The following is a 27,966-nucleotide window of genomic DNA, read 5'->3' on the forward strand; positions in this document are numbered from 1 at the left end:
GTATTTTCAAAAGTTGCAAAACTTGGCTTTTCTTTGTATAATACGACATTTCTGATGATCTAAGCTGGGGTAGCTGAGACTTTAGGACTTGAACACCTATGCTTATTGCCAGGTTATCATCTTTCATCAGACTTTACAGAGGAATTATCTCGTGATGGTAAAGAGCTTTAGCTCTGGAGTCAACACAGATCTGGGCAGAGACTGACTCTGCCTTTTACTAGTTATAAGATGATAGATCTTGGACATGTATTTAATTCAGTTACAAATTAGCCTCAGTTTACTAATTTGTAAAATAGGGGCAATAATTATTCCGTCTCATTGGTTTATGGTGAGGATTACACAAGATAATGAATGTAAATAAAGCATTTAACACTGATGTATAGATCAGTCTTATGGACTCTGCGGGAGAGGGAGAGGGTGGGGAGATTTGGGAGAAAGGCATTGAAACATGTATAATATCATGTATGAAACGAGTCGCCAGTCCAGGTTCGATGCACGATACTGGATGCTTGGGGCTGGTGCCCTGGGAAGACCCAGGGGGAGGGTGTGGGGAGGGGGGAGGGAGGGGGGTTCAGGATGGGGGGCACGGGTGTACCAGTGGCGGATTCATTTCGATGTTTGGCGGAGCTAATACAATATTGTAAAGTTTAAAAATAAAATAAAATTAAAAAAAGAAAACAAAACACTGTGCCTATCAGGTAAATGTATAAATGTTAGTAGTAGTGATAGTATTAGTCTCTCAGTCACTTCTGACTCTTTGTGACCCCATGGACTGTAGCCTGCCAGGCTCCTCTGTCCATGGGATTTTCCAGGCAAGAATACTAAGTGGATAGGCATTCCTTTCTCCAGGGTATCTTCCTGACCCAGGAATTGAACCGGGGTCTCCTGCTTTGCAGAAGGATTCTTTACGTCTGAGGCGTTAGCTGCTATTATTAATATGACCATTAATCATAATGATAATTATTATTAATCATAGTCATAAGTGAAAACTTAAATAACAGGAGTTCTAAATAGTTCCTAACTATCAATTATCCATAATTCAAGAACATTTTAGAGTGTTTTGGGCTTCCCTGGTGGCTCAGCTGGTAAAGAATCCGCCTGCAATGCGGGAGACCTGGGTTCGGAAGATCCCCTGGAGAAGGGATAGGCTACCAACTTCAGTATTCTGGCCTGTAGTATTCCATAGACTGTATAGTCTATGGGTTTGCAAAGAGTCAGACATGACTGAGCAACTTTCACTTTTACTTTAAGGTGTTTCAGGAAAATAGGATAACAGGAAGGGGTGTAGATGAAAGGTGTTTAGTTACATGGTATATTTTCTGAATTTGTTTCTGACATGGTGGAATTACTCTGTGTCTCTGACATGCTGTATTTTACTATGGCTATTTGTGTAAGTGACTTCTCTTTCAGTTAGCCTGAAGCAATTTCAGGATAGGGTCTTTGTCTTATTCTTTGTTAATTATGAATATAGAAAGTATAGCAGAATGAAGGAGAAAGAATTTGGGGTTAAAATCATAATAGACCCACTTCTGAATTCAGTGCTATAATTTATTAGCTATTTGAAAGGATTAAGTTATCTCAACTGTAAGAGAGAACTAAATGTCTGTTTCACAAGGTTGTTAGATAATTATATGAAAAAAAAAAAAAAAAAAAAAAGCGAAAGCAGGCTTCCCTGGTGGCTCAGATATCTGGTAGAGTCCACCTGCAAAGCAGAAGGCCCAGATTTGATCCCTGGGTTGGGAAGAACCCCTGGAGAATGGAATGGCTACTCATTCCAGTATTCCTACCTGGAAAATGTCATGCACAGAGGAGCCTGGAAGGCCACAGTCCATAGGATGGCAAAGTGTTGGACACGACTGAGTGACTAACACTTTCACTTTTTTCCAAACCAAGATACATGACACCAATGTTAGTTATTACACCAACCATAAACATTTGTTGAATGAAAGAACAAATAGTAAAAGTAAAACAAGAAAAAAAAAAGCTTTATGATTTTAATAAACTTCATGCTCATTCCTACTTTCAACATAATACAGATGAATTTGAATTAAAAGAATTAGATTTTCAACTTCAGGATGCGATTCGGAAGATGAAGAGGCTTGACAAGATATTGGTGAAGAGACAATACAGAGAAAAAGAAATTAAGAAGCAAGGTCTAGAAATGAGAATAAAGCTGTGGGAGGAATTTAAGGTAAGAATTGTATAATCTTATGCTGACATGTGAGAAGCAACTTCCTCTAATAAGGAGGAATAGCATGGCCTCTGGTAGTGCTAGTGTGGTCTGCCTTAATTTATTTTGTGGAGGTAGGGCAGTAGTGTTTATATGTGTGTATGGGGTGAGGGAACAGTGAGAGAGACAGTTTTCTGGAACTGGAGAAGGTGATTTTGCAGGATTCCAGATTTCGGGCACTGCCCTGAGCGTCTTCGTTCCCCAGACAACAAAATAGGCTTCTCTCGTCAGTGGACAGACAGCACGATAGGCTTCTCTCTCCATTGTCTGGCCTGGGCACCTGGGTTCCTCCATATCTGGAATACAAAGGAATTTGGTGCCTATGTTCATCAGCTATGTATGTCAGCTTTTTCTTCAGCAAGCTTATAGTTTGGAGATCAGTACACAAAAACAAAAAAATCTAACCCCCTGGTTACCATTATTACTTGAGTAAACTTTTGTGACAAGCAAGCGAGGAGTTGACTATTTCACATGCTGGTCAAGATCTCTTTGGGAAGCTGTAAAATGCTTGTGGTCTGTGACCATGCTCTATATACTTCTGTCTTAGTGAATTTCTAATGCTTGATTAACTCTCCTTGGCCTTCTTGGACCTTTTATTCTCTGTAGTATTGAGGGGTGGAAGTTGACCAGATGTTGGCACTGACTTGTGTATAGCTATTGCACTTTTAAGATAAGGAACATTATAACAACAGATGGATTGTTTTTGATAAATTCTTCCTTGATTAGTTGACTGACTTCTAGGAAATTTCCCAGGCAATGATGTGAATTAACAGTAAAGTAGTTAAGAATACATTTTTACAGGGTTCCCAGGAAGACCAATGGGATGGAAAAGTAATATAAAATGCAGTGCTTTAAGCTAGAAAAATACATTTTAGCAGGAAAAGTTAGTCTATCACTTACCTCTGTTGAATTTCAAAGCAAATTTTTACTTGCTTGGAAATATGAATTATAACTGGAATTATAATAAAATAATACCAATTTTGAAATGTATGAAACTTGCTTATCCTTAAACAGAAACTTAAAGCAAGGTAATTATCGTATAGAGATAGACATATTCCAACTCTTAATGGAATACTCATTGACAGAATTTTGAGGGAATAGGAAACATGAACAGATTTCCTAATTAAAGGAGTAAAAATGACCTGTATTTATGAACAGAATTGGAAACCATCTTAGAATTTAAAAAATATATCAATGAATACAGTTGCCTTCTTTCCCCATGTTTAAGCTTTTATTCTCTTTTATTAGTCTGCAAAAAATGATGAAGTTTTGCAAAGTAATGAGGAGATGGAAAATACAAAAAAGTTTCTAGCTTTGACTGCTGCATCAGAAGAAACTGTTGGTGAGTAAAATTGATTCATCTTTATTTTTATCTCAGAGTCATAGAATATTTGGATTAAAGTAAAATTCTCAATTCAATTATCTTTTCTTTTTCTTTGTGAGTTTAATTTTTCTTTAGGAGAAACCATCATGTTAGGTAGGACAATATGAAACTATGGTGAATTTGAGTATGTTTCAGAGTCTTCTAGGGTTTGTGTCTGCTCAGAGATGAGGAGACAGGGGAGTGAAAAATCAGGAAGTAGACAAAGCATGTCTTTGCCTGTAATTGCTGTGCCTCTTGGATGCCTCTAGACACCTAGTTTATGTTCACAGTCCCCTAGTTGTGTGACCACATCCCATGAGGTTTCTCACTCAGGCCTCTGCAACCTTTTATAAAAATCTGTTACTGATTTGTCCTTTTCCTATTCTCTCACAGTCCTGCCTTATGAGACCAGCTAGTTAATTCTGTGCATGTGTTTCTACTCCCCTTGTATGTATGTAGCAGTTGATCCTTGAACACATGGTGTTTAGGAGCACTGGCCCCCGTGCAGTTGAAAATCCAGTTATAAGTGTTTTGTTGGCCTGCTGTCTCTGTGGTTCTACATCCATGAGTCAGTTCAGTCACTCAGTCGTGTCCGACTCTTTGTGACCCCATGAAACGCAGCACGCCAGGCCTCCCTGTCCATCACCAACTCCCGGAGTTTACCCAAACTCATGTCCTTTGAGTTGGTGATGCCATCCAATTATCTCATCCTCTGTTGTCCCTTTCTCCTCCTGCTCTCAATCTTTCCCAGCCTCAGGGTCTTTTCAAATGAGTCAGTCAGCTCTTCGCATCAGATGACCAAAGTATTGGAGTTTCAGCTTCAACATCAGTCCTTCCAATGAACACCCAGGACTGATCTCCTTTAGAATGGGCTGGTTGGATCTCCTTGCAGTCCAAGGGACTCTCAAGAGTCTTCTCCAACACCACAGTTCAAAAGCATCAGTTCTTCAGCGCTCAGCTTTCTTCACAGTCCAATTCTCACATCCATACATGACCACTGGAAAAACCATAGCCTTGACTAGATGGACCTTTGTTGGCAAAATAATGTCTCTGCTTTTTAATATGCTGTCTACATTGGTCATAACTTTCCTTCCAAGGAGTAAGTGTCTTTTAATTTCATGGCTGCAGTCACCATCTGCAGTGATTTTGGAGCCCCCAAAAATAAAGTCAGTCACTGTTTCCACTGTTTCCCCATCTATTTGTCATGAAGTGATGAGACCAGATGCCATGATCTTAGTTTTCTGAATGTTGAGCTTTAAGCCAACTTTTTCACTCTCCTCTTTCACTTTCATCAAGAGGCTCTTTAGTTCTTCACTTTCTGCCATAAGAGTGGTGTCATCTGCATAACTGAGGTTATTGATATTTCTCCCTGCAATCTTGATTCCAGCTTGTGCTTCTTCCAGCCCAGCGTTTCTCATGCTGTACTCTGCATATAAGTTAAATAACCAGGGTGACAATATACAAACTTGATGTATTCCTTTTCCTATTTGGAACCAGTCTGTTGTTCCATGTCCAGTTCTAACTGTTGCTTCCTGACCTGCATACATGTTTCTCAAGAGTCAGGTCAGGTGGTCTGGTATTCCCATCTCTTTCAGAATTTTCCACAGTTTATTGTGATGCACACAGTCAAAGGCTTTGGCATAGTCAATAAAGCATAAATAGATGTTATTCTGAAACTCTCTTGCTATTCTGATGATCCAGGGGATGTTGGCAATTTGATCTCTGGTTCCTCTGCCTTTTCTAAAACCAGCTTGAACATCAGGAAGTTCACGGTTCACGTATTGCTGAAGCCTGGCTTGGAGAATTTTGAGCATTACTTTACTAGCGTGTGAGATGAGTGCAATTGCATGGTAGTTTGAGCATTCTTTGGCATTGCCTTTCTTTGGGATTGGAATGAAACCTGACCTTTTCCAGTCCTGTGGCCACTGCTGAGTTTTCCAAATTTGCTAACATATTGAGTGCAGCACTATCACAGCATGATCTTTTAGGATTCAAAATAGCTCAACCGGAATTCCATCACCTCTACTAGCTTTGTTTGTAGTGATGCTTTCTAAGGCCCACTTGACTTCACATTCCAGGATGTCTGGCTCTAGGTCAGTGATCACACCATCGTGATTATCTGGGTCGTGAAGATCTTTTTTGTACAGTTCTTCTTTGTATTCTTGCCACCTCTTCTTAATATCTTCTGCTTTTGTTAGGTCCATACCATTTCTGTCCTTTATCGAGCCCATCTTTGCATGAAATGTTCCCTTGGTATCTCTAATTTTCTTGAAGAGATCTCTAGTCTTTCCCATTCTGTTGTTTTCCTCTATTTCTTTGCATTGATCACTGAGGAAGGCTTTCTTATCTCTCCTTGCTATTCTTTGGAACTTTCAGATGCTTATATCTTTCCTTTTCTCCTTTGCTTTTCGCTTCTCTTCTTTTCACAGCTATGTGTAAGGCCTCTGCAGACAGCCATTTTGCCTTTTTTCATTTCTTTTTCTTGGGGATGGTCTTGATCCCTGTCTCCTGGACAATGTCACGAACCTCCATCCATAGTTCATCAGGCTCTCTGTCTATCAGATCTAGTCCCTTAAATCTATTTCTCACTTCCACTGTATAATCATAAGGAATTTGATTAAGGTCATACCTGAATGGTCTAGTGGTTTCCCTACTTTCTTCAATTTAAGTCTGTGGATTCAACCAATCAAGGATTGTGTGGTACCGTAGTACACATTTATTGAGAAAAATTTGTGTATAAGTGAACCTGTGCAATTTAAACTTACATTGTTCAGGGATCAACTGTATATTGTGATCTGCCTCCTCCTCTTCCTTCTTTTCTTTTTCTTCTTCTGCAGAAGTACTATGAATCATATAACTTATTTTAACCTTCTTAGTAATGAATGTTTTAGTGATTGGGAAGAGTTGGTGCTTTTTGGCAGAACACTTTTTAAATCCTTTAAGCTACATCATCTAAATTGGTCATATAGTATTGCTTGGGCATTGGACTGGCTCTGAGTAGGGCTTCCAGGAGTGGGATTGCAGGGTCATATGTTAGTTCTAATTTTAGTTTTTAAAGGAAGCTCCCTATTGTTCTGGATAGTGGCTGCCCCAATTTGCACCTCCACCAACAGTGTAGGAGAGTTCTTTTTTCTCCACACCTTCTCCTGCATTCATTATTTGTAGACTTTCTCATGATGGCCATTCTGAATGGCGTGAGGTGATACCTCATTATGGTTTGGGACGGGGGAGCCTGGTGGGCTGCCATCTATGGGGTCGCACAGAGTCGGACACGACTGAAGCGACTTAGCAGCAGCAGCAGCAGTAATTAGTGATGTAATGGAACATCTTTTCATGTGCCTATTGGCCATCTGTATGTCTTCTTTGGAGACATGTCTGTTTAGGTCTTCTGTTCATTTTTTTATTGGGTTGTTTGGTTTTTTGCTGTTGGATTGTATGAGCTATTTGTACATTTTGGAAATTAAGCCCTTGTTGGTCACATTGTTGGCAAATATGTTCCCCTGGTCTGTAGGTTGTCTTTTCATTTTGTTGATGGTTTCCTTTGCTGTTCAGTAGGGAAAGATTGAAGACAAAAGGAGGAGGGGGCAGCAGAAGAGGAGATGGTTAAATAGCACCGCTGACTCAATGGACATGAATTTGAGCAAACTTCAGGAGATAGTGGAGAACAGCGGAGCCTGGTGTGCTGCAGTCAATGGGGTTGCAGAGTTGGACGTGACTTAGCGACTGAACAACAGTGATCAAAATCTGTATTCTAGAATGCAGGAGTTAAATGCTGATTTCTCCACTGAGGCATTTCTAAGAGGCCACACTTGCTGTGCTTGACTCTGGAGCAAGGACTCAGGCCACTCCGTAAGGGAATCCATGGTAGTAGCCTTTTAACGTCAGCTTTTTTGGTCACAGGGTTCACTACTGAGTGAGCTATTGGCCCTGGAGGGCAAGACTTTTGTTTTCTTCACAAATTTGAGCTATCAAATATATTTAATTTTTAAAGCCCATGGAAGGTCTATATGGTTAAGTCAATCCTAAAGGAAATCAACCCTGAATACTCATTGGAAGGACTGCTGCTGAAGCTGAAGCTCCAATACTTTGGTCACCTGATGTGAAGACCTGACTCATTAGACAAGACCCTGAGGCTGGGAAGGATTGAAGGCAGGGGGAGAAGGGGATGACAGAGGCTGAGATGGTTGGATGGCATCATGGACTCAATGGACATGAGTTTGAGCAGGCTCCAGGAGATGGTGAGGTACAGGGAGGCCTGGTGTGCTGTAGCCCATGTGGTTTACAGAGAGTCAGACATGACTGAGTGACTGAACAGCAACAACAACAACATGGAGTTCACAGTTGTATCTCTTTGGAGTTACATGACTACTGTAGACCTTTAGACATTTACATTAACACTGATATTCTAACATGGAATCTTCTTAGCCTTCATGAGCTGAAAGCTGAAGTTACTAGAGGCTTAGAAGCTACAGCCAGAGAAAGTCATTGCTTTAAATATTATTTCAAAGTTTCAATTTTTAGATTTTGAATTCTTAGTTGATTATTATATGTTGGCAGTGTTCGTTGTGTGCAGAGCAGATAAGATGTAAAAGTAGGGTCAGTATAAAAGGAAATGGGATCAAAGACACTTTTGGGTAAGCCAAGTGTCTGTTGTTCTTTATTCTTGATGTCGTCTGTCTTGATTAGTTCACACTTGACCAGTTCACCAGAACGAAGAGAAATTATTATTGTATTCCTTGTTCTTCAGATTTAATTAGATTTTTTTTGATGACTAGTCTTTTATAGGAGGCAAATTTCTTTTTTTTTACTTTACAATATTGTATTGGTTTTGCCATACATTGACATGAATCCGCCACGGGCGTACACATGTTCCCCATCCTGAAACCCACCTCCCACCTCCCTCCCCATCCCTCTGGGTCATCCCAGTGCACCAGCCCCGAGTATCCTGTATCATGCATTGAACCTGGACAGGCAATTTGTTTCACATATGATAATATACATGTTTCAATGCCATTCTCCCAAATCATCCCACCCTTGCCCTCTCCCACAGAGTCCAAAAGACTGTTCTATACATCTGTGTCTCTTTTGCTGTCTCGCATACAGGATTGTCGTTACCATCATTCTAAATTCCATATATATGCGTTAGTATACTGTATTGGTATTTTTCTTTCTGGCTTACTTCACTCTGTATAATAGGCTCCAGTTTCATCCACCTCATTAGAACTGATTCAAATGTATTCTTTTTAATGGCTGAGTAATACTCCATTGTGTATATGTACCACAGTTTTCTTATCCATTCATCTGCTGATGGACATCTAGGTTGCTTCCATGTCCTGGCTATTATAAACAGTGCTGCGATGAACACTGGGGTACATGTATCTCTTTCAATTCTGGTTTCCTTGGTGTGTATGCCCAGTAGTAGGATTGCTGAGTCATAGGGCAGTTCTAGTTCCAGTTTTTTAAGGAATCTCCATACTGTTCTGCATAGTGGCTGTACTAGTTTGCATTCCCACCAACAGTGTAAGAGGGTTCCCTTTTCTCCACACCCTCTCCAGCATTTATTGCTTGTAGACTTTTGGATCGCAGCCATTCTGACTGGCGTGAAATGGTACCTCATGTGGCTTTGATTTGCATTTTTCTGATAATGAGTGATGTTGAGCATCTTTTCATGTGTTTGTTAGCCATCTGTATGTCTTCTTTGGAGAAATGTCTGTTTAGTTCCTTGGCCCACTTTTTGATTGGGTCATTTATTTTTCTGGAATTGAGCTGCAGGAGTTGCTGGTGTATTTTTGAGATTAATTCTTTGTCAGTTGCTTCATTTGCTATTATTTTCTCCCATTCTGAAGGCTGCCTTTTCACCTTGCTTATAGTTTCCTTTATTGTGCAGAAGCTTTTAATTTTAATTAGGCCCCATTTGTTTATTTTTGCTTTTATTTCCAATATTCTGGGAGGTGGGTCATAGAGGATTCTGCTGTGATGTATGTCAGAGAGTGTTTTGCCTATGTTCTCTTCTAGGAGTTTAATAGTTACTGGTCTTATGTTTAGATCTTTAATCCATTTTGAGTTTATTTTTGTGTATGGTGTTAGAGAGTGTTCTAGTTTCATTCTTTTACAAATGGTTGACCAGTTTTCCCAGCACCACTTGTTAAAGAGATTGTCTTTTCTCCATTGTATATTCTTGCCTCCTTTGTCAAAGATAAGGTGTCCATAGGTGTGTGGATTTATTTCTGGGCTTTCTATTTTGTTCCATTGATATATATTCCTGTCTTTGTAGCTTCTTGTTGGCTCTTTTCATCATAGACGTGTATTCAGTAGTCATACATATCTGATTTTTAAAAATCTTAAAACCCAAAAGAGATGGCATTTAGTATGTGCTAAGTGTCCAACTCTTTGTGACCCCCATGGACTATATCCCACCAGGCTCCTCTGTCCATGGAATTCTCCAGGCAAGAATACTGGAGTGGGTAGCCATTCCCTTCTCCAGGGATCTTCCTGACCCGGGGATTGAACCCATGTCTCTTACATCTCCCGCATTAGCAGTCGAATTCTTTACCACTAGCACCACCTGGGAAACCAGCATTTACTATAGATTATGTTATTAGCCTAATTATACATTTTGAAATATTTTACATAACATAAATTATTAGCTTATTCCAAAAGAGGTAACTTTTGGAATCTTCAGTTTATGAAATGTATTATTGGCACATGTGAAAGAAATGAACAGAAAAGCAAGAGTCCTATTTGACCACATGACACTAATTTTGACAGTCTCATATTTCTACTATTACAACATAGCCTCATATCATGAAATGGTGTGACACTGCCTATATCTGTTCCGTCCTGAGGGTAGTTTCTTTACCAGATAATTCTCTGAACTTCAACTATCTCCTCTTAATTAAAAATGTAAAAAATTTAAAACTTAAGCAATTATTTTGATCAAACCTATGTATAGCCATAAAACTTAAAGTAAAGTGTTCCTGTAAAGCTTATTATGAAAACAGGAAACCGTTTGCTCTGTTTTCCTCCACGGTCATTTTTTTCTTTGTTACCAGGAAAGCGCAAACCCTTGTAAACTGTCCAGTAGGTGGCGGCATCTAGTTAGAATAGTGCTTTAAGAGTACCTCTTGAATTTAGAGCCAGGCTTCTTTAGACTTGAACTTTAAACACACATTTACAATTATCCAAACCTACTATTTACCATTCTTTTAATTTTCCCCTTTAACTAAAGGAAAAATCTTAGAATTAATATTCTTTATTTTCCCTGGTCATTTCCTTAACTTCTTACTTAAGAGTAACTCAAAGGACTTCGGGCTAGTGGCAGAATGGCAATTTCCAACCTGTTTTCCAGCCCCCTAAACATAAAATGCATTGTAGTCCCTTTCTAACATCACAAATAACCAACAGTAAAAAGAAAAGTTACTTGTGTATTTTTTATAGGTACTAAACACCCAGGTACTAAACACAAATGAGGACTTGGCTCTAACAGAAAGATAAAAACCACATTAAATTAATTTTTTAAAACTGTATTTTAGCTTTATAAATGAGATAATAACCCATACTGAGGTTTTGAAAGGGACAGTATTGTACTTTCTAGACGTCTCAGAAATATTTTAAAAGTCTGTCTCACCACGTTTTTGAAGGATCACTTTAAAGTTTTTCTAGAGAAATATGAAATTACTGAATTAGGAGTTTTCCCTTAGTTTATAGCATTTATCTGATGGATAGAGATAAAATTCACTACTCTCTGAGACAGATATATCTAGTGATAGGATTGTTTGTTACCGGTGTTTTGGACAAAGGTTATTCTTTTTTTGCCTCTGTCACATTTGTGACTTGTGTTTCCAGAGCTCCAAATGTACAAGTTTGTGTAAGCACAAAACTGACACTTTAATCAATTAGGTTTCACAAAATTTGCAAATACCTCTTTTAAAGTGCTTTTCTGTGAAATTCAGGAAATTGTTGCTTTTACTCGGATGTTAAGATGAAATATTCCAAGAAAATTTGGTATTCTCTTTCTGCTCTGATTTGCAGAGGACTGAAATAAGTCAGCTCTTCACATCAAGTGGCCAAAATATTGGAGTTTCAGCTTCAACATCGGTCCTACCAATGAACATCCGGGACTGATCTCCTTTAGGATGGACTGGTTGGATCTCTTTGCAGTCCAAGGGACTCTCAAGAGTCTTCTCCAACACCACAGTTCAAAAGCATCAATTCTTTGGCATTCAGCTTTCTTTATAGTCCAACTCTCACATCCATACATGACCACTGAAAAACCATAGCCTTGACTAGATGGACCTTTGTTGGCAAAGTAATGTCTCTGCTTTTTAATATGCTGTCTAGGTTGGTCATCGGAGAAGGCGATGGCACCCCACTCCAGTACTCTTGCCTGGAAAATCCCATGGATGGAGGAGCCTGGTGGGCTGCCGTCTCTGGGGTCGCACAGAGTCGGACACGACTGAAGCGACTTAGCAGTAGCAGCAGCATCAGGAGGAGAAAATCATATAACTGTGCTGACTGGTATAGCTAAGGAGTCTTTTGTTTTTTAATCTCTGCTGGATTCTCAGTATAGCTTAGTAGTTTCTCTTATATTCTCCAATATGGCTCTTCTGAATTATTTCTGTGTGCTTAACCTCCAGTCCTCTTCTGCAAGTCCTTAGCCCAGGCAGTTTTCGTGTTCAGAGAAAATGGATCAACTGGGTGGGTCCACTCTTACTTTCTGCCTTTAAACTGCACTCTGACTGTGCTTCTCCACCCTCTTCCCTTAAATGAGGATGTGTGCTTTTTTTCTCCAAGGCTGAAGTCAATAATATCCTGTGCCTTTCACTCTGCCCCTGGCTCCTGACCCATCAATTTTTCTGTCTCTTACCACCTTCAGTCTCTTTCATCTCCTCTGGGTCCTTCCCTTCAGTTAACCACATGTAAATCTTTTGACTGTAAAACAGAATCAAAGAGCCCTCAAATCTACTAAGTGAAAGTCGCTCAGTCGTGTCTGACTCTTTGCGACCCCATGGACTATATAGTCCATGGAATTCTCCAGGCCAGAATACTGGAGTGGGTAGCCTTTCCCTTCTCCAGGGAATCTTCCCAACTCAGGGATTGAACCCAGGTCTCCTGCATTGCAAGCGGATTCTTTTACCAGCTGAGCCATGAGGGAAACCCCAAATCAACTAAACATGCGTGTAAAACCTCCTCCATCAGTTCTTCATGATACTCCCAAACAGGTACCACTCTGTTTCCCTCCTCTCTTAGGGTCAGATTTCTTGAGCGAATAGTCTGCACCTACTGGTGCTACCTGGTCAACTTCCATTTACTTCCCAACTGTATTTTCTTTTATCACACTACAGGAACTACTTTATCAGTGGTCCTCCTAACTTCTAAATCTAGTGACTTACTCCTGATTTTTATCCTATTTGATATCTCTGTAGCATCTGACACAGTTGACCACTCATCAGATAGTAACATTTTTACTGGATTCATCATTCCCTGCTGGCTCTCCTCTCCCTCTCCTTACGTCCCATTCTTTCTTTTGTATATTTTCTCTATCTTGGCTGATGGTTTCATCATCCCCCAGTGTCTGTGATTGCTAATTGTATGTGTCAACTTGACTGGATCACAAGATGCCCAGATGTCTGTTTAAACATTATTTCTGGGTGTGTCTGTGAGGGTGTTTCTGGACGAGACTAGCATTTGAATTAGTAGACTGAGCGGAGTGTATTACTCTCCAGATTGTGGGTGGTCATCATCCAGTTAGTTGAAAGCTTGAGTGGAACTAAAATGTAGAGGAAAGGAAGATTTACCTTCTCTGCCTTACTACTTGATTTTCTCAGGCCCTCAGTGATAATTATTTTATTTATCCTAATTACCTTTAGTTGTTTGCTTTGAGTTTTGTTAGTTTATAATCACCTGGAAATAATACATATTTTTTTTTGTCCTTTCAATAATTATTCCTATTCTGAGAACTTTGTAAAGACTTAAGTGTTGAGATTTATGCAATGTATTTCAATATCTATTTAAATTATTGTAAACTTTTTTCTTCTTGACAAACCAATGTTTCAAAATTAATAGATTTAATTACTAAATTACTCTGTTACCAAATCAATGAATATCTTGGTTATGGAGGATTATTCTTTTAATTTAGTACCAGATATGAATGGTTGAATTTATTCAGAATTTTCACAACTATATTGATGAGTGAGAGTAGCTCTGTGTGTGTGTATGTGTATATGTGTGTGTGTGCCCATGTGTGTGTATGTCATGGGGTAGCAGGTAGTGGGGGGGTTAGTAGTGGTTGTGTCTATGCTTTTTCAGGCTATGTTAACTTCATAAAATGAATGGAACTAGCTGTATATTTATTTCCATGCTTTGAAACAGTTTATATAACATGGGGATTTTCTGTTCCCTAAAAATTTGAAAGATTTCACTGGAAAAAACCATCTGGTTCAAATAATTTCTTGGAGGTGATTCTCCAACTCTTTTCAGTGTCTTTATATTTACTATTGTATTTCAGTTTACTAGTCTTCTGGAGTCAATTTTGGCAATATGTCCATGTCACTGAGATTTTAAAGTTTCCATTAGTGTTTAAAAATGATAATTCTCCTTCTTATTGTTTACATGCCCCATTTCTTCTAATTTTGTGCAGTGTTTGTTTCTCTTTTTAATCTAGAGTTTTCATAAAGTTAATTTTTAATTTTAGCAGTTTTGGATTTATAGGAAAAATATAGAATATATTTTATTTTATTTATTTATTTAATTTAATTTTATTTTATTTTTAAACTTTACATAATTGTATTAGTTTTGCCATAGAATATATTTTAGAAATATAGAAAGTATAGAGATTTTCCATATACCCATAACCAGTTTCCCTTTTATTAAGATTAGTATGGTACATTTGTTAAAATTAATGAACTGATATTGATACATTCAGTTCAGTTCAGTTCAGTCGCTTAGTTGTGTCCGACTCTTTGCAACCCCATGAATCACAGCATGCCAGGACTCCCTGTCCATCACCATCTCCCGGAGTTCACTCAAACTCACGTCCATCGAGTCGGTGATGCCATCCAGCCATTTCATCCTCTGTCGTCCCCTTCTCCTCCTGCCCCCAATCCCTCCCAGCATCAGAGTCTTTTCCAATGAGTCAACTCTTCACATGAGGTGGCCAAAGTACTGGAGTTTCAGCTTTAGCATCAGTCCTTCCAAAGAACACCCAGGACTGATGTCCTTTAGAATGGACTGGTTGGATCTCCTTGCAGTCCAAGGGACTCTCAAGAGTCTTCTCCAACACCACAGTTCAAAAGCATCAATTCTTCGGCGCTCAGCTTTCTTCACAGTCCAACTCTCACATCCATACATGACCACTGGAAAAATCATAGCCTTGACTAGACGGACCTTTGTTGGCAAAGTTAATATCTCTGCTTTTGAATATGCTATCTAGGTTGGTCATAACTTTCCTTCCAAGGAGTAAGCCTTGGAAGGAAATTAAAAGTAAGTCTTTTAATTTCATGGCTGCAGTCATCATCTGTAGTGATTTTGGAGCCTCCAAAATAAAGTCTGACACTGTTTCTTCCCATGAAGTGATGGGACCAGATGCCATGATCTTCGTTTTCTGAATGTTGAGTTTTAAGCCAACTTTTTCACTCTCCTCTTTCACTTTCATCAAGAGGCTTTTGAGTTCCTCTTCACTTTTTGCCATAAGGGTGGTGTCATCTGCATATCTGATGTTATTGATATTTCTCCTGGCAATCTTGATTCCAGCTTGTGCTTCCTCCAGCCCAGCATTTCTCATGATGTACTCTGCGTATAAGTTAAATAAACAGGGTGACAATATACAGCCTTGACATACTCCTTTTCCTATTTGGAACCAGTCTGTTGTTCCATGTCCAGTTCTAACTGTTGCTTCCTGATCTGCATATAGGTTTCTCAAGAGGCAGGTCAGGTGGTCTGGTATTCCCATCTCTTTCAGAATTTTCCACAGTTTATTGTGATGCACACAGTCAAAGGCTTTGGCATAGTCAATAAAGCAGAAATAGATATTTTTCTGGAACTCTCTTGCTTTTTCGATGATCCAGTGGATGTTGGCAATTTGATCTCTGGTTATTATTAACTAAAGTCCATACTTTATTCAGATGTTTAGTTTTTACCTAATGTCCTTTTCCTATTCCAAGATCCCATTCAGGATACCACATTGCATTTAGTCCTCATGTCTCCTTAAGCTACTCTGGGCTATGCACTTTCTCAAACTTTCTTGTTTTTGTTGACCTTGGCGGTTTTGAGGAATACTGGTCAGGTATTTTGTAGAATTTCTGGCAGTTGTGACTTATGTCATGGTTTTCACATGATTATATTTGTGTTGTATGTTCTTGGGAGGAAGACCACAGAGTTAAAGTGCCATTTTCATCACATCACATTGTATTACCAGTATAACATCACTGTTGATATTAACTTTGGTCACCTGGCTAAGGAAGTATTGATATTTGTCAGATTTCTCTACTGTAAAATTTCCCAATATTTCCCTTTTTCCTTACTATCTTCTTTGGAAGAAAGTTACTATGCACACCTCATACTTAAGGAGTGTGGATGTTATGTGTCACTTCTTTGATGGCAGAGAATTCACATAAATTGTTGTGAATTATTCAGTGTGGGAATACATATTCATTCTCCCATTCATCTAGTCTCCCTATTTATTTATATCACTATGCTGCCGCTTAGTCGCTTCAGTCGTGTCCAACTCTGTGCGACCCCATAGACGGCAGCCTACCAGGCTCCCCCGTCCCTGGGATTCTCCAGGCAATAACACTGGAGTGGGCTGCCATTTCCTTCTCCAATGCATGAAAGTGAAAAGTGAAAGTGAAGTCGCTCAGTCAGGTCCGACTCTTCGTGACCCCATGGACTGCAGCCTACCAGGCTCCTCCATCCATGGGATTTTCCAGGCAAGAGTACTGGAGTGGGGTGCCATTGCCTTCTCCTTATATCACTATAGACGTGGATATTTGTTTTATACTTTGGGTTATAATCCAATACCGCTTTGTTTTATTGCTCCAGTGTTTCCCACGTTTGGCCATTGGGCGCTTGTTCAGTTGGCTTTTGTGCCCCTTTGTCGTATTCCCTCCATGTGAGTTTTGTTGTTGTTGTGTGCACTCCCTTACTCTCTGCCACTGTAAGATGCTTCAGATTTGTCTTCTATATTTCCTACGTAAGTCCTAGAAAATCAGCTGTTTCTCCAAGAAGCCCTGGTTCCTCCCATTGGAAAATGATATTAGAAACCAGATCTAGATGCTTGATCAACTTGTTGCTATTGGGGAGTTGTTGCTTCTGAGAAAGAAAGTATTTGTGTGTATGCTAACCTGTTATACACATATCTGTAAATATTTCTATGTATAACCATCTCTCTATATTAAGCTAAATATAGGTTCATACTGATGTCTCTGACTTTATTACCACATGGATCAGTCTTGACTTTTCTTCTTGCTCGTGTATAACCTACATTCCAACAGTGAAAAACCTGGTTCTCACCATCAGCCATCTGTTTAGTTAATTGTTCAATTCTACTGTACGTGTGTAGTGATATCAGAATTTTTGAGGACATAACCTAATCAACTGGAGTAAAAAGCTCAGATGCAATTTCTATTGCCTCTAGTCTTGCAGACTCTATTCATTTCCAGTTTACTTAAAAAGTGAGCATTCTTCCCTCCATCCTCTTCAGTGAAATTAATTTGTACATCAGTAACACAGATTTTTTTTTTTTAACCAAATTCTGTATTTTGTCCTGGGATTTTATTACATCCTAAATAATCTTTTGATAGTTTGTGTACATTAAGGTTCACTCTTTGTGCTGTGAAGCTACAGGTTTCCAAGAATGCGCAGTGTCATGTAATCACTGTTATGGTATCATACAGAATAGGTTTACCACCCTTAAAGATCCCCTGGGTGAATCCCCATTCAACCTGCCCATCTTCCTCCTAACCCCTAGCTACCACTGATCTTTTTACTGTCTATCTAGTTTTACCTTTTCCAAATGTTGTAAAGTTGGAATCACTCTGTAAGTAGCCTTTTCAGATTGGGTTCTTTAATTTAGCAGTATACAGTTAAGATTCATCCATATCTTTTTGTGATTTGATAGCTAATTTCTTTTTGTCACTAAGTAGCATTTCATTCTATGGACAATATCACTGTTTGTTTTTCTCTTCATCTATTGAATGATATCTTGATTGTGTCCAGTTTTTGATGATTATAAATAAAGCTTCTTAAACATTCGTGTGCAGGTTTTTGTGTGGACATAAAATTTCCATTTTGTGGGTTAAATATCTAGGAGCAGGACTGTTAAATCATATGATAAATGTCTAGCTTTGAAAGAAACTGCCTGTCTTCCATATTGACTGTACCATTTGCATTCCCACCAGCAAAAATGAAAGTTCCTGTTGTTTTGCATCCTTGCCAGCAATTGGTATTGTCAGGTTTTTGGATTTTATCCATTCTTATAGGTGTTTATTGGTATCTCATTGTTTTAATTTGCATTTATAATTCTGTAATGGCAAACTATGTTCAGCATCTTTTCAGATGTTTATTTGCCATATCTAATTTTCTTTACTGAGTTGTCTGTTTGTTTTCTTATGGTTGAGTTTTCAGAGCTCTTTGTCTATTTTGGATGCAGGTCCTTTATGTGATATGTGTTTTGCAAGTATTTTCTGTCAGCCTATGGCTTGTCTTTTCTGCAGGGCAGAAGTTTTTAATATTAATAAAGTTTAAATTATCAATCTTTACTTTCATGGATCATACTTGTGGTGGTGTTTATAAAAACTCATCACTAAACTGAAATTCACATAGATTTTTATCCTATTTTTATAGTTTTGCATTTTACCTTTGGGTTATAATCCAGTTTGATTTCATTTTTGTGAAAAATGTAAGGTCTATGTCTGGCTTTTTTTTTTTTTTGCATGTGAACATTCAGTTGTTCCAGCACCATTTGTTAAAGAGATTATCCTCTTGCTATTCGGAAGTCTTGCTCTTTTATTTAAGATAAGTCGAAAGGATGACCCTATATGCGAGACAGCAGAAGAGACACAGATGTATAGAACAGTCTTTTGGACTCTGTGGGAGAAGGCAAGGGTGGGATGATCTGAGAGAATAGGATTGAAACATGTATATTATCATATGTGAAACAGATCGCCAGTCCAGGTTTGATGCATGAGACAGGATGCTCAGGGCTGGTGCACTTGGATGACCCAGAGGGATGGAATGGGGAGGGAGGTGGGAGGGGGTTCAGGATGGGGAACACATGTACACCCATGGCTGATTCATGTCAATGTATGGCAAAAACCACTACAATATCGTAAAGTAATTAGCCTCCAATTAAAACAAATAAATTAAAAAAAATAAAAAAATAAAAAGCAGGCATTACTTTGCCAACAAAGGTCTGTCTAGTCAAAGCTATGGTTTTTCTAGTAGTCATGTATGGCTGTGAGAGTTGGACTGTAAAGAAAGCTCAGCGCTGAAGAACTGATGTTTTCAAACTGTGGTGATGGAGAAGACTCTTGAGAGTCTCTTGGACTGCAAAGAGATCCAACTAGTCAATAAAGGAAATCAACTCGGAATATTCATTGGAAGGACTGATGCTGAGGCTGAAGCTCCAATACTTTGGTCACCTGATGTGAAAAGCCTAGTCATTAGAAAAGACCCTGATACTGGGAAAGATTGAAGGCAGGAGGAGAGTGGTACAACAGAGGACGAGATGGTTGGATGGCATCACTGACCAATGGACATGAGTTTGAGTAAGCTCCGGGAGTTGGTGATGGACAGGAAAGCCTAGTGTGCTGCAGTCCATGGGGTTGCAAAGAGTCAGGCAAGACTGAGCAACTGAACAACAACAAATCACAGTTATAGGCTCAGAATAATGCTAGGCTCAGAATAGTTCTCAAGGAGGAGTATTAAGCCACAAAAATCGAGCTCCATTTATCTGTATGACTCTGGGTAAATTACTTTGCCTCTCTGAGCCTGATTTACCTCATCTGTAAATGGAGGTAATGCTACTCTGTATTATGGTAATGCTATGAATGTTCAGCAAAATAATGGATGTAAAGGAGACATTCACTAAATAAATAAATAAATAAAGATAAGTTGAGTATGTTTTTCTGGGTCTGTTTCTGAACCCTCTGTTCTGTTGCAGTGGTCTTTGTGGCTGCTCTTTTACCAGTACCATGGTACTTTGATAGCAGTGAGTGTTTTCTCTTTTTAAAATTATACTCGAGGATTTGTCTTTTTATACTTTTGTAAATCAATTTTGAATTTCTTTGTTAACTCTAGCGATTATCTTGATTATTTCTTTTCTTGAACTTGTTGTTTTCTCTTCAGCTAAATTAGTTTCTTCATTTAAATTAGTTAAGTTCTTTTTATTTTCTCTTAAAATCTGTGTCTACTAGGGCTGCCATTAAAGAAATACCACAGACTGAGTGGCTTAAAGAGCAGAAGTTAATTTTCTTACAGTTTTGGAGACTATACGTTTAAGGTCAAGGTACTGGAAAACTCATTTTTGGTGAGCTCGCTTCCTGGCTTACGGACCTTCTCACTGTGTCCTCACGTGGCCTGTTCTTGGGGCCCAGGGGGAGAAGAGGTGAGGGTGAAGACACCTCTGGTACCTGTTCCTCTTCTTGTAAGGACACCAGTTCTACTGGGTTAGAACCCTACCTAATAATCTCATTTAACTTTAATTATCTCCTTAAAGTACAGCCACACTAGGGGTTAGAGCTTCAACATATGAATTTGGGGGCATAGAGTTCAGCCCATAACAATGTGATAAAGGCATCATTGCTATGAATTTGTTTCTAAATATAGACTTAGCTCTATACTGCATTCTTTCTTATGTGTCATTATTATTATTCTCTACATGTTGTTACTGTACTCTTATTTCCTCATTGACCTTATAGTTAATTAGAAAATGGTGCTTTTCCTTTGTTCTCCAGAATCTTTTATAAGCCCTCTGCTTTAAAAGCCAATATAGAAATCTGTAATACTGTGGGCATTGTTTTAATATTTTGAGTTTATTGAACTTTTCTCTGTAGTCTAACAGGGTGGTTCTTAATTGCATGGGACATTTGGATGTGTGCATTTAAAAAAAAATTTGTTTTTATTTATTTAATTTTATTTATTTGACTGTGCCAAGTCTTAGTTGCAGCATGTGGGATCCAGCTCCCCATCTGGGGATTGAACCCAGGCCTCCTGCACTGGGGGCATGCAGCCCCAGCCACTGGACCACAGGGAAGTCCCTGGCTGTGTGCATTTTTGGCTGGTGTCATGATGTGCGCTGGGAAGGGGTCTGTTTCTAATTCTTAGGGGAAAGCAAGCACTCCTGGTTCTCGTCCATGCTCCAGGCCAGCCATGCAATTGTATGTCATATGTTTCTGTGCGTGTGTGTGTGTATTAGGAGTAGGGGAGAGAATGAAAAAGAGATAGGGAGAAAGAAAGGGTGACTATATCATGCCCTGCCTCCCTTACAACGTGCCACACTGCCATTGGTGCTTTGGAGCATCAGGAGTAGGTGAGGAGCGCTGTGAGTGGAGTCTCCTAGAATTCCAGGTGTTCAGTGAGGCAGAGCCCCCTGTGCTCTGGTTTCCCCATTTTCTTTGATGATCTCAACCTAACTCCAGGATTTCACCTCCAAAAGGGTGAGTTCCAGGGAGCAGTCTCACTTGTGAGTCACTTGTGTCTACTCTAAACTCATCCCAGTGATGTTCTTCTAGGTCTTTCCCATTGTCTGGGATGGGCTTTCTTCCCTAGGTGACAGGAAGCAACTTAAATCAACCCTCCAATCTTCCTCTTTCAAGACTTGTATTAAAATTTGTAAAACACTGTAGAATATAGAATTTAATGAATCTTTCATTCAATAAAAAAATTAATAAAAAAATTGTGCTCAGCCCTTGATCTCTGAAGGAAGATTTCTTTTTTCCCTTTAGCTAAATGTTTGTAGTGAGGACATTTGAAAAACTACCTATTAACTTTTAATTTTGATATAATTTCAGATCGAAAGTCTCAAAAGTATGAAGAATTTGCAAATACCCTTTACTCAGATTTTCCATGTATTCGCATCTTACCATATCTTCTGCCGTCTTCTCTACAGATGGACACACACACAAATCAGGAAATTAGTATTGATACAATACTATGATCCAATCAACAGGCTTTATTCATGGTTCACCAGTTGTCCCACTTAAATCCTTCTACCTAAAGAAAATTCAAGCCCTTTCATTGCATTTAATTGTCATGTCTCTTTAGTCATTCTTTGTATTTTATGACATTGGCATTTTTGAAGGCTATAGGTCTGTTATTTTGTAGATAGTTGCTCAGTTTGGGTTTGTTTATGTTTCCACATATTGGGTTCAGGTTATGTATTTTTGGCAGAAACCCCATAGAAGTGGTACTGTATTCTCAATGAATCATAACAGGAAGTGTGTGATGTCGATTGTTCCATCGCTGGTGATGTTAACTTTGATCATTTGGTTAAGGTGGTGTCTGCTAGATTTCTCCACTGTAAAGTTACTGTTTTTCTTTTTGCACTGGCTAAATTATCTTGTGGGAGGATACTTTGGGGCTGTTATCCTGTTATTCATTAATTTCTACCTGAATCAGTTATTATTATGGTGTTTATCAAATCATTAATTTCTAATTCCATCATTTTTTCTACATGAATTAGATTTTTTGGTTTGCTTTTTACTATAAGGAAGAGCTTTCTAATGAAGGACTTTTGTAATTTAGAAAATGCTTTTTTCCTCTTAAGAAGTTGAGTTTCTACAGTTGAATATCTTCCTTTTACAACTGTTGTCTTTTAAACTCAAGGCTAAGCTATGAGACCTTTGTGTTAGGGCTGTACCCTGCTGCTGCTGCTGCTGCTAAGTCTCTTCAGTCGTGTCCGACTCTGTGTGACCCTATAGATGGCAGCCCACCAGGCCCTGCCGTCCCTGGGATTCTCCAGGCAAGAACACTGGAGTGGATTGCCATTTCCTCCTCCAATGCATGAAAGTGAGAAGTGAAAGTGAAGTCTCTCAGTCGTGTCCGACTCTTAGCGACCCCATGGACTGCAGCCTACCAGGCCCCTCCGTCCATGGAATTTTCCAGGCAAGAGTACTGGAGTGGGTTGCCATTGCCTTCTCCAAGGGCTGTACCCTAGCTGTACCCATTCTGTCTGAGGCAATGATATCCTGAGACTATGCATGAAGAGCCATAGGGTCACATGAATGATTTCAGCTAAGAAAAACTCCTTGGTTTAAAACCTTCAGTATCACCTTGCTATAATAGTTTTTTGATTTGTAGGTTTTCATATTTTTATGTCTCTATAGGTACTTTAGTATAAAATTGAGTGAAACTGCTATTAAAGAGGAATTATGTGATCAAAAATATATTACCACTTTGGATATATGATGCAACTTAAACCAATAACAGAATGTTGTCAAATTGCTGACTTGCTGTATGCTTCAATGAATATTTAAGAACCCTAATACAATGGTTGCAAAAAAATTAAAGTTTTAAAAGAACTTCAAAACTTTTTGCCTGCTAAGTAGCTTACCTGTCTTCTTGTAAGGCTTATTCCACTAATTTGCTAGATTAACCCATCAAACAATGGACAAGGATTATGGTTGTACTGTCAATCCTGGTGATGCGATGCTACATTATTATGAATTCCAAATTAGGGAATTTGAATTGATGAATTTGTTTTTACTATCAGAAGTTGTATGTTTTGAATTTGTTGGTATTTGTGTCATGGTGAATGTATCTTGCCCATATCATCTCCAAGCAGGTGCTTGAATCAGGTTTGTTTCAGAGGTAGGTGGTGAATCCTCTAATATCTTCAAGACATGTCATGTTTTCTTAAGCAAAAACATTTCTGTGCCACAGCCTGGCAGATTCTTTCATGTTAAGGCAAAGTGATATTTATTTATGTTAGCTGTTTCTTGTAAATATACATTGTCTAAATTAGCTTAATGGAACATAAGACAAATTAAATGAAACAAAAAGAGTTAAACAGTTTCTTAAATTTTTATGTGTAGTATCCCAAGAGAATCAAAAAAAGGCAAGCTAACTGCCAAGTGTGTCTCCAGTTTTCTCTCAAACACATTCTGTGATTTTAATGACGGATCATATATCTGAAACCTCACCTTGTGGATCTAAAATAAGGACTAGAAACACAAAGTTATTCAATGTGCATATTCTCTGTTTTAAGAATGTTAGAATTTGGGTATATTATATCCAGGTAATTAATGTGATATTTTAGTACACCCTGGTGCATACTTCTTGCACAGAAGTTCTAAGGAAACTGTTGACTGGCTTTGATTTCTCGGTTTCAGTGGCTCGTGTGTACAAAGATGATTTTCATTTCTATCTGAAAGTGACATTGTCTTAAGAAACGTGTAGAGGAAATTGAGGAATATTGCAGAGAACATTATTAGATCTTATCTGTTTTTTAAAAACAACTGTCCACATAAACGATTCCTTATTTATTTTGTATGTATTGAACAAATGATTTTTTTAAAAATTCATTTGTTTTTAATTGAAAGGTAATTGCTTTACAATATTAAGTTGGTTTCTGCCATATAATAGCATGAACCAGCCATAGGTTCCCTTCCTCTTGAACCTCCCTCTGACCTCCCACCCCATCCCACCCTTCTAGGTTGTTACAGAGCCCCAGTTTGAGTTCCCTGAGTCATACAGCAAATTCCCACTGGCTATCTATCTTACATATGGCAGTGTATATATTTCCATGTTACTCTCTCCATTTGTCCCACCTTCTTCTCCCCCTAATGCTGCCCCATGTCCATAAGTCTGTTCTCTATATCTGCATCTCCACTGCTGCCCTACAAATAGATTCATCAGTACCATCTTACTAGATTCCATATATATATGTTAACATAGGATATTGAACAAATGATTTTTAAATCACTAGATCCTTCTTGTAACAAGCATGAAGATACCTTTTTCTCGGTGTTTCATACTCAAGTTCCACCAGAAAACTATGAAAATCATATACAGAATGTCAAACAAGGTATGTGATTTTATATATTGTCACAAGAAGATACTAGCTATATATACAAATATTCACAGATGAAATGATTTGATGTGATTTAATTCAGTGGTGAGGGGAAGTAGGTGAGGTTCTAGATGAAACAGGATTAGTCACGAGTTAATCATTATTGAAGTTAGTTGTTGAGGTTCATTATAATAGTCGTCTTTAGAACATTTGAAATTTTGTATAATAAACAGTTAAATCTGGCTGCTAGTGATGAAAAAAGTGATGGCTGCTAGTTTAAGTGAAAAGGAAAATTTATGAAAAGAATCCTCCTGGTCGATAGCTTCTTTGATTCCTAAGATCATATCCTTTCGCTAGTCATTGAGAGGGTTATTCAATTCCATAATCCTAGAGAAGAGACCAACTGATCCATCTTGGGTTTGGTGCCCACCCTTGGTCCAATCAATTCATCCAACCTAGCAAAAGCTGGGGTCACTACTGGGACATGGCAACTTCTACCCTGGATCACTCCCAGGATGGAGAGGAGAAGAGGACATTTCTAGGCAGATAGTTTCTACGAGACTATCTAAGATTTTTTCCTACAATGTATTAAAAGTGTATTTTAAAGAAACTATTATAAATGTAGACAAAGATGCATTTAATTTGATTTATTTTAATGTGTTGTTTAAGAGAATATGAAACTTCAGCTGAATGAATAAACTTCAGATTTCAGTTAAAAAGACTATAGACAACTTGGATTATGGGAAAGAGTTATATATTTTATATCTAAGAAGGCCACTCACCAAAAAACAACTCATACTTTAACTATTGGTGTTTGTAAGTCGCTCAGTCATGTCCAACTCTATACGACCCCATGGACTGCCTCCAGGCTCCTCTGTCACTGGGGTTTTCCAGGCAAGAATACTGGAATGGGTTGCCATTTCCTTCTCCAAGGGATCTTCCTGACCCAGGGATCGAACCCAGGTCTCCCACATTGCAGGCAGATTCTTTACCATCTGAGACACTGGATTGATTAAAGAATGAAATCTCAGTTATAAAGCATAGATTTTTGTTGTTGTTGTTTAGAAATGTGTAACTTAAATTTGAGTAAAACTTTGTTGTTGTTTTTTTTTTACTCGAATTTATTTTAGTCTGAAAAGAAATTAAATCCAGAGATCTCACACTTTTTCTTGGTCTTTCCAACTAGTGTAATTAAGATTTATTCTTTACTTATTAAATTTGTACTGAATCTTTGCTAATGAGCCACAAAACACCAATTGACTAGCTCCCTTAATCCTTTTTATTGAGGTTACCTCTCTTATAAAACAAAGATAACTTTTAAGTAAGTCAGTCTGCACTGAGGTACTGGCTAGTGTTTTTTTTTTTTTTTCTCTAGAACTTTAATATGGCAGTTTATCCTGTTTTGTAAGGTGGACTCTATTTGTCATTTAGGAAGACTCTTTTTATGCATATTTTTAGAGCTTTAATGAAGGATTCGCATGGTCTTTTAAAAAATGCTTTAAAAGTGACTACAGTGAAAACAAGATATTTTATAAAGGGGATAAGAGGCCACAAGTATTTTTCTTGCTCTTGTCTTGAGCACTCAGGGTCTGAACAATTGACACTGATGCAAAGCTCTTCAAAGGTTGAGAAAAACTGACAAACTGAGATGGGCTTTAGGGGTTTGTGCAGATAGGACGTGGGACATCCAGAACACTTATGCCCCGACCTGACTTAAAAAACAGGTTTGAACAAGAAGTTTATTTTTCTGAGAAGATAACAGCGAATCAGTGAGTAGTAGGTAATGATTCTAGTCTTTAGAGTAAGTTTTATGTCATATAAATACTAAAATAAAATATATATTAAAATTCTCATGACATCAGTGATTTCTCCTTCATGTATATCACTTGAAGTTCTTTTCATATCTCCCATGATTCCAAAGGAATCAACAGCAAGAAGTTTGACACATGATAATAACAAAAGTTTTATGAGAACTTCATTGTAAATTATGGTAGCACATTTATCTTTTTAAGAATAAATGTTTGTGTGTCTTAAGTTTCTGATCTGAAATTTAGGACCTTTTCTATGTGTGTTTATTTCTTATATGTTTCAATATATGCTTAAGGTAAATTCTGGCATAATGGACAATTATAATTCTGAAAAAAATTTGAACTTTTTTATTATTAGATTCTACCTATGATGTGGAAAGAAATGAGTCAATGATTAAAGCAGAAAATAAACCTTTCTCAAATACAGAAAAGATTGAGCTCAGGGGTAAACACAGCCAGGATTTTATTAAGCGAAACATTGAGGTATGTACCTAGAAATTTAGAAGCCAGAATATGGAACTAAATGAGTTGCAAAAATGGAGATAGCTATGTTCATTGTCTTAAAACAATTTTTTTTTTGACCATGATACATGTATATGTAATTGAAGCAATTTATATAACTGTAAGAGAAGTTTTATGAACCAATGCTTAATTTCACTATTTTCACTCCATCCTAGCCTATTCTATCTCATCCTACCCTCTTAAAAATTGCTAGCTGCAACTTAATACATTTGTTTCATTGCCCAGAAATGAATCTGGTTCCTGCAATTTGAAAAACATTTATTTAAATAGCAGTTTTATATACTGTTTCCCAGATTTTAAATTGCATATTAGTAAAATTGGTTTTCTTTAAAGTAATGGGACTGATTTTATGGTTGGTGCATTTAGAAATTTGAGTGGAAAATGCTCTTGGCAGAGGTGGAGAGGTCAACTGGTTGTCTGCCTACTGGCCCTGCCTCTCCTCTCCCAGCTCCTGGAGCAGCCTGTTGTTTGTCTCTTGCTTTGATTAGCTCACTGATATAGAGGCCTAACTTGGTTTTAAAGGCTGTGCAGTCTGACTTGGTTTGTCCTCAAGGCAGACTTAGACTAACCAAGGGCACAAGGACTCCTGTATTCGACCAGAATGCGAAATAATTTATAGCAAGAAATAAAAGTATGGTGAACAGAAGGTTCATGGCAAGCCACTCAGGCAGTTAAGTCACTAGAAAGCTACATTGATAAGTGTGACGTTTTAAGAGGAGAGAGTTAAGTAATTCTTCATAGTTCAAGCCTGATGTTTTCCACAATTAGCACGTCTTTTCCAGGCAGACCGGATTCATGGGTCAGCCTGCCACTGCCAGGACTGGCCTCTGGGACTCTTGACTTTTATGTGCTCCATGTTCCTATGATCTGAAAGAAACCTTTTCCAGCTTGCTCTTTTTGCACTGGCTCATTGTTTGTTGACTTAATGTATAATTTTCCAAGAGCAGTAGGGTTTTCTCCACATCCAAGTTCTTGCTGACACAGATAGCAGTTCCACCATAGATTTTCCTTTTTCCTTTTATCAGTAGTAACTGAA

General features: G+C 38.3%; 1 protein-coding gene across 2 annotated transcripts in view; it reads left to right on the forward strand.

The window, feature by feature from the left end:
- FSIP1 (fibrous sheath interacting protein 1) overlaps nt 1–27,966 on the forward strand; it is a 217,394-nt gene that overhangs the window by 20,149 nt on the left and 169,279 nt on the right. For both annotated transcript variants that reach the window (XM_025295937.3, XM_006073019.4), the window contains exons 4-7: nt 2,037–2,191; nt 3,479–3,572; nt 24,517–24,615; nt 26,767–26,891. In XM_025295937.3, the coding sequence (XP_025151722.3) occupies nt 2,037–2,191; nt 3,479–3,572; nt 24,517–24,615; nt 26,767–26,891 (473 nt within the window). The remainder of the gene's footprint in view (nt 1–2,036; nt 2,192–3,478; nt 3,573–24,516; nt 24,616–26,766; nt 26,892–27,966) is intronic.

Source organism: Bubalus bubalis, chromosome 11, assembly GCF_019923935.1.
Source record: "Bubalus bubalis isolate 160015118507 breed Murrah chromosome 11, NDDB_SH_1, whole genome shotgun sequence".
NCBI classification, from domain to species: domain Eukaryota; kingdom Metazoa; phylum Chordata; class Mammalia; order Artiodactyla; family Bovidae; genus Bubalus; species Bubalus bubalis.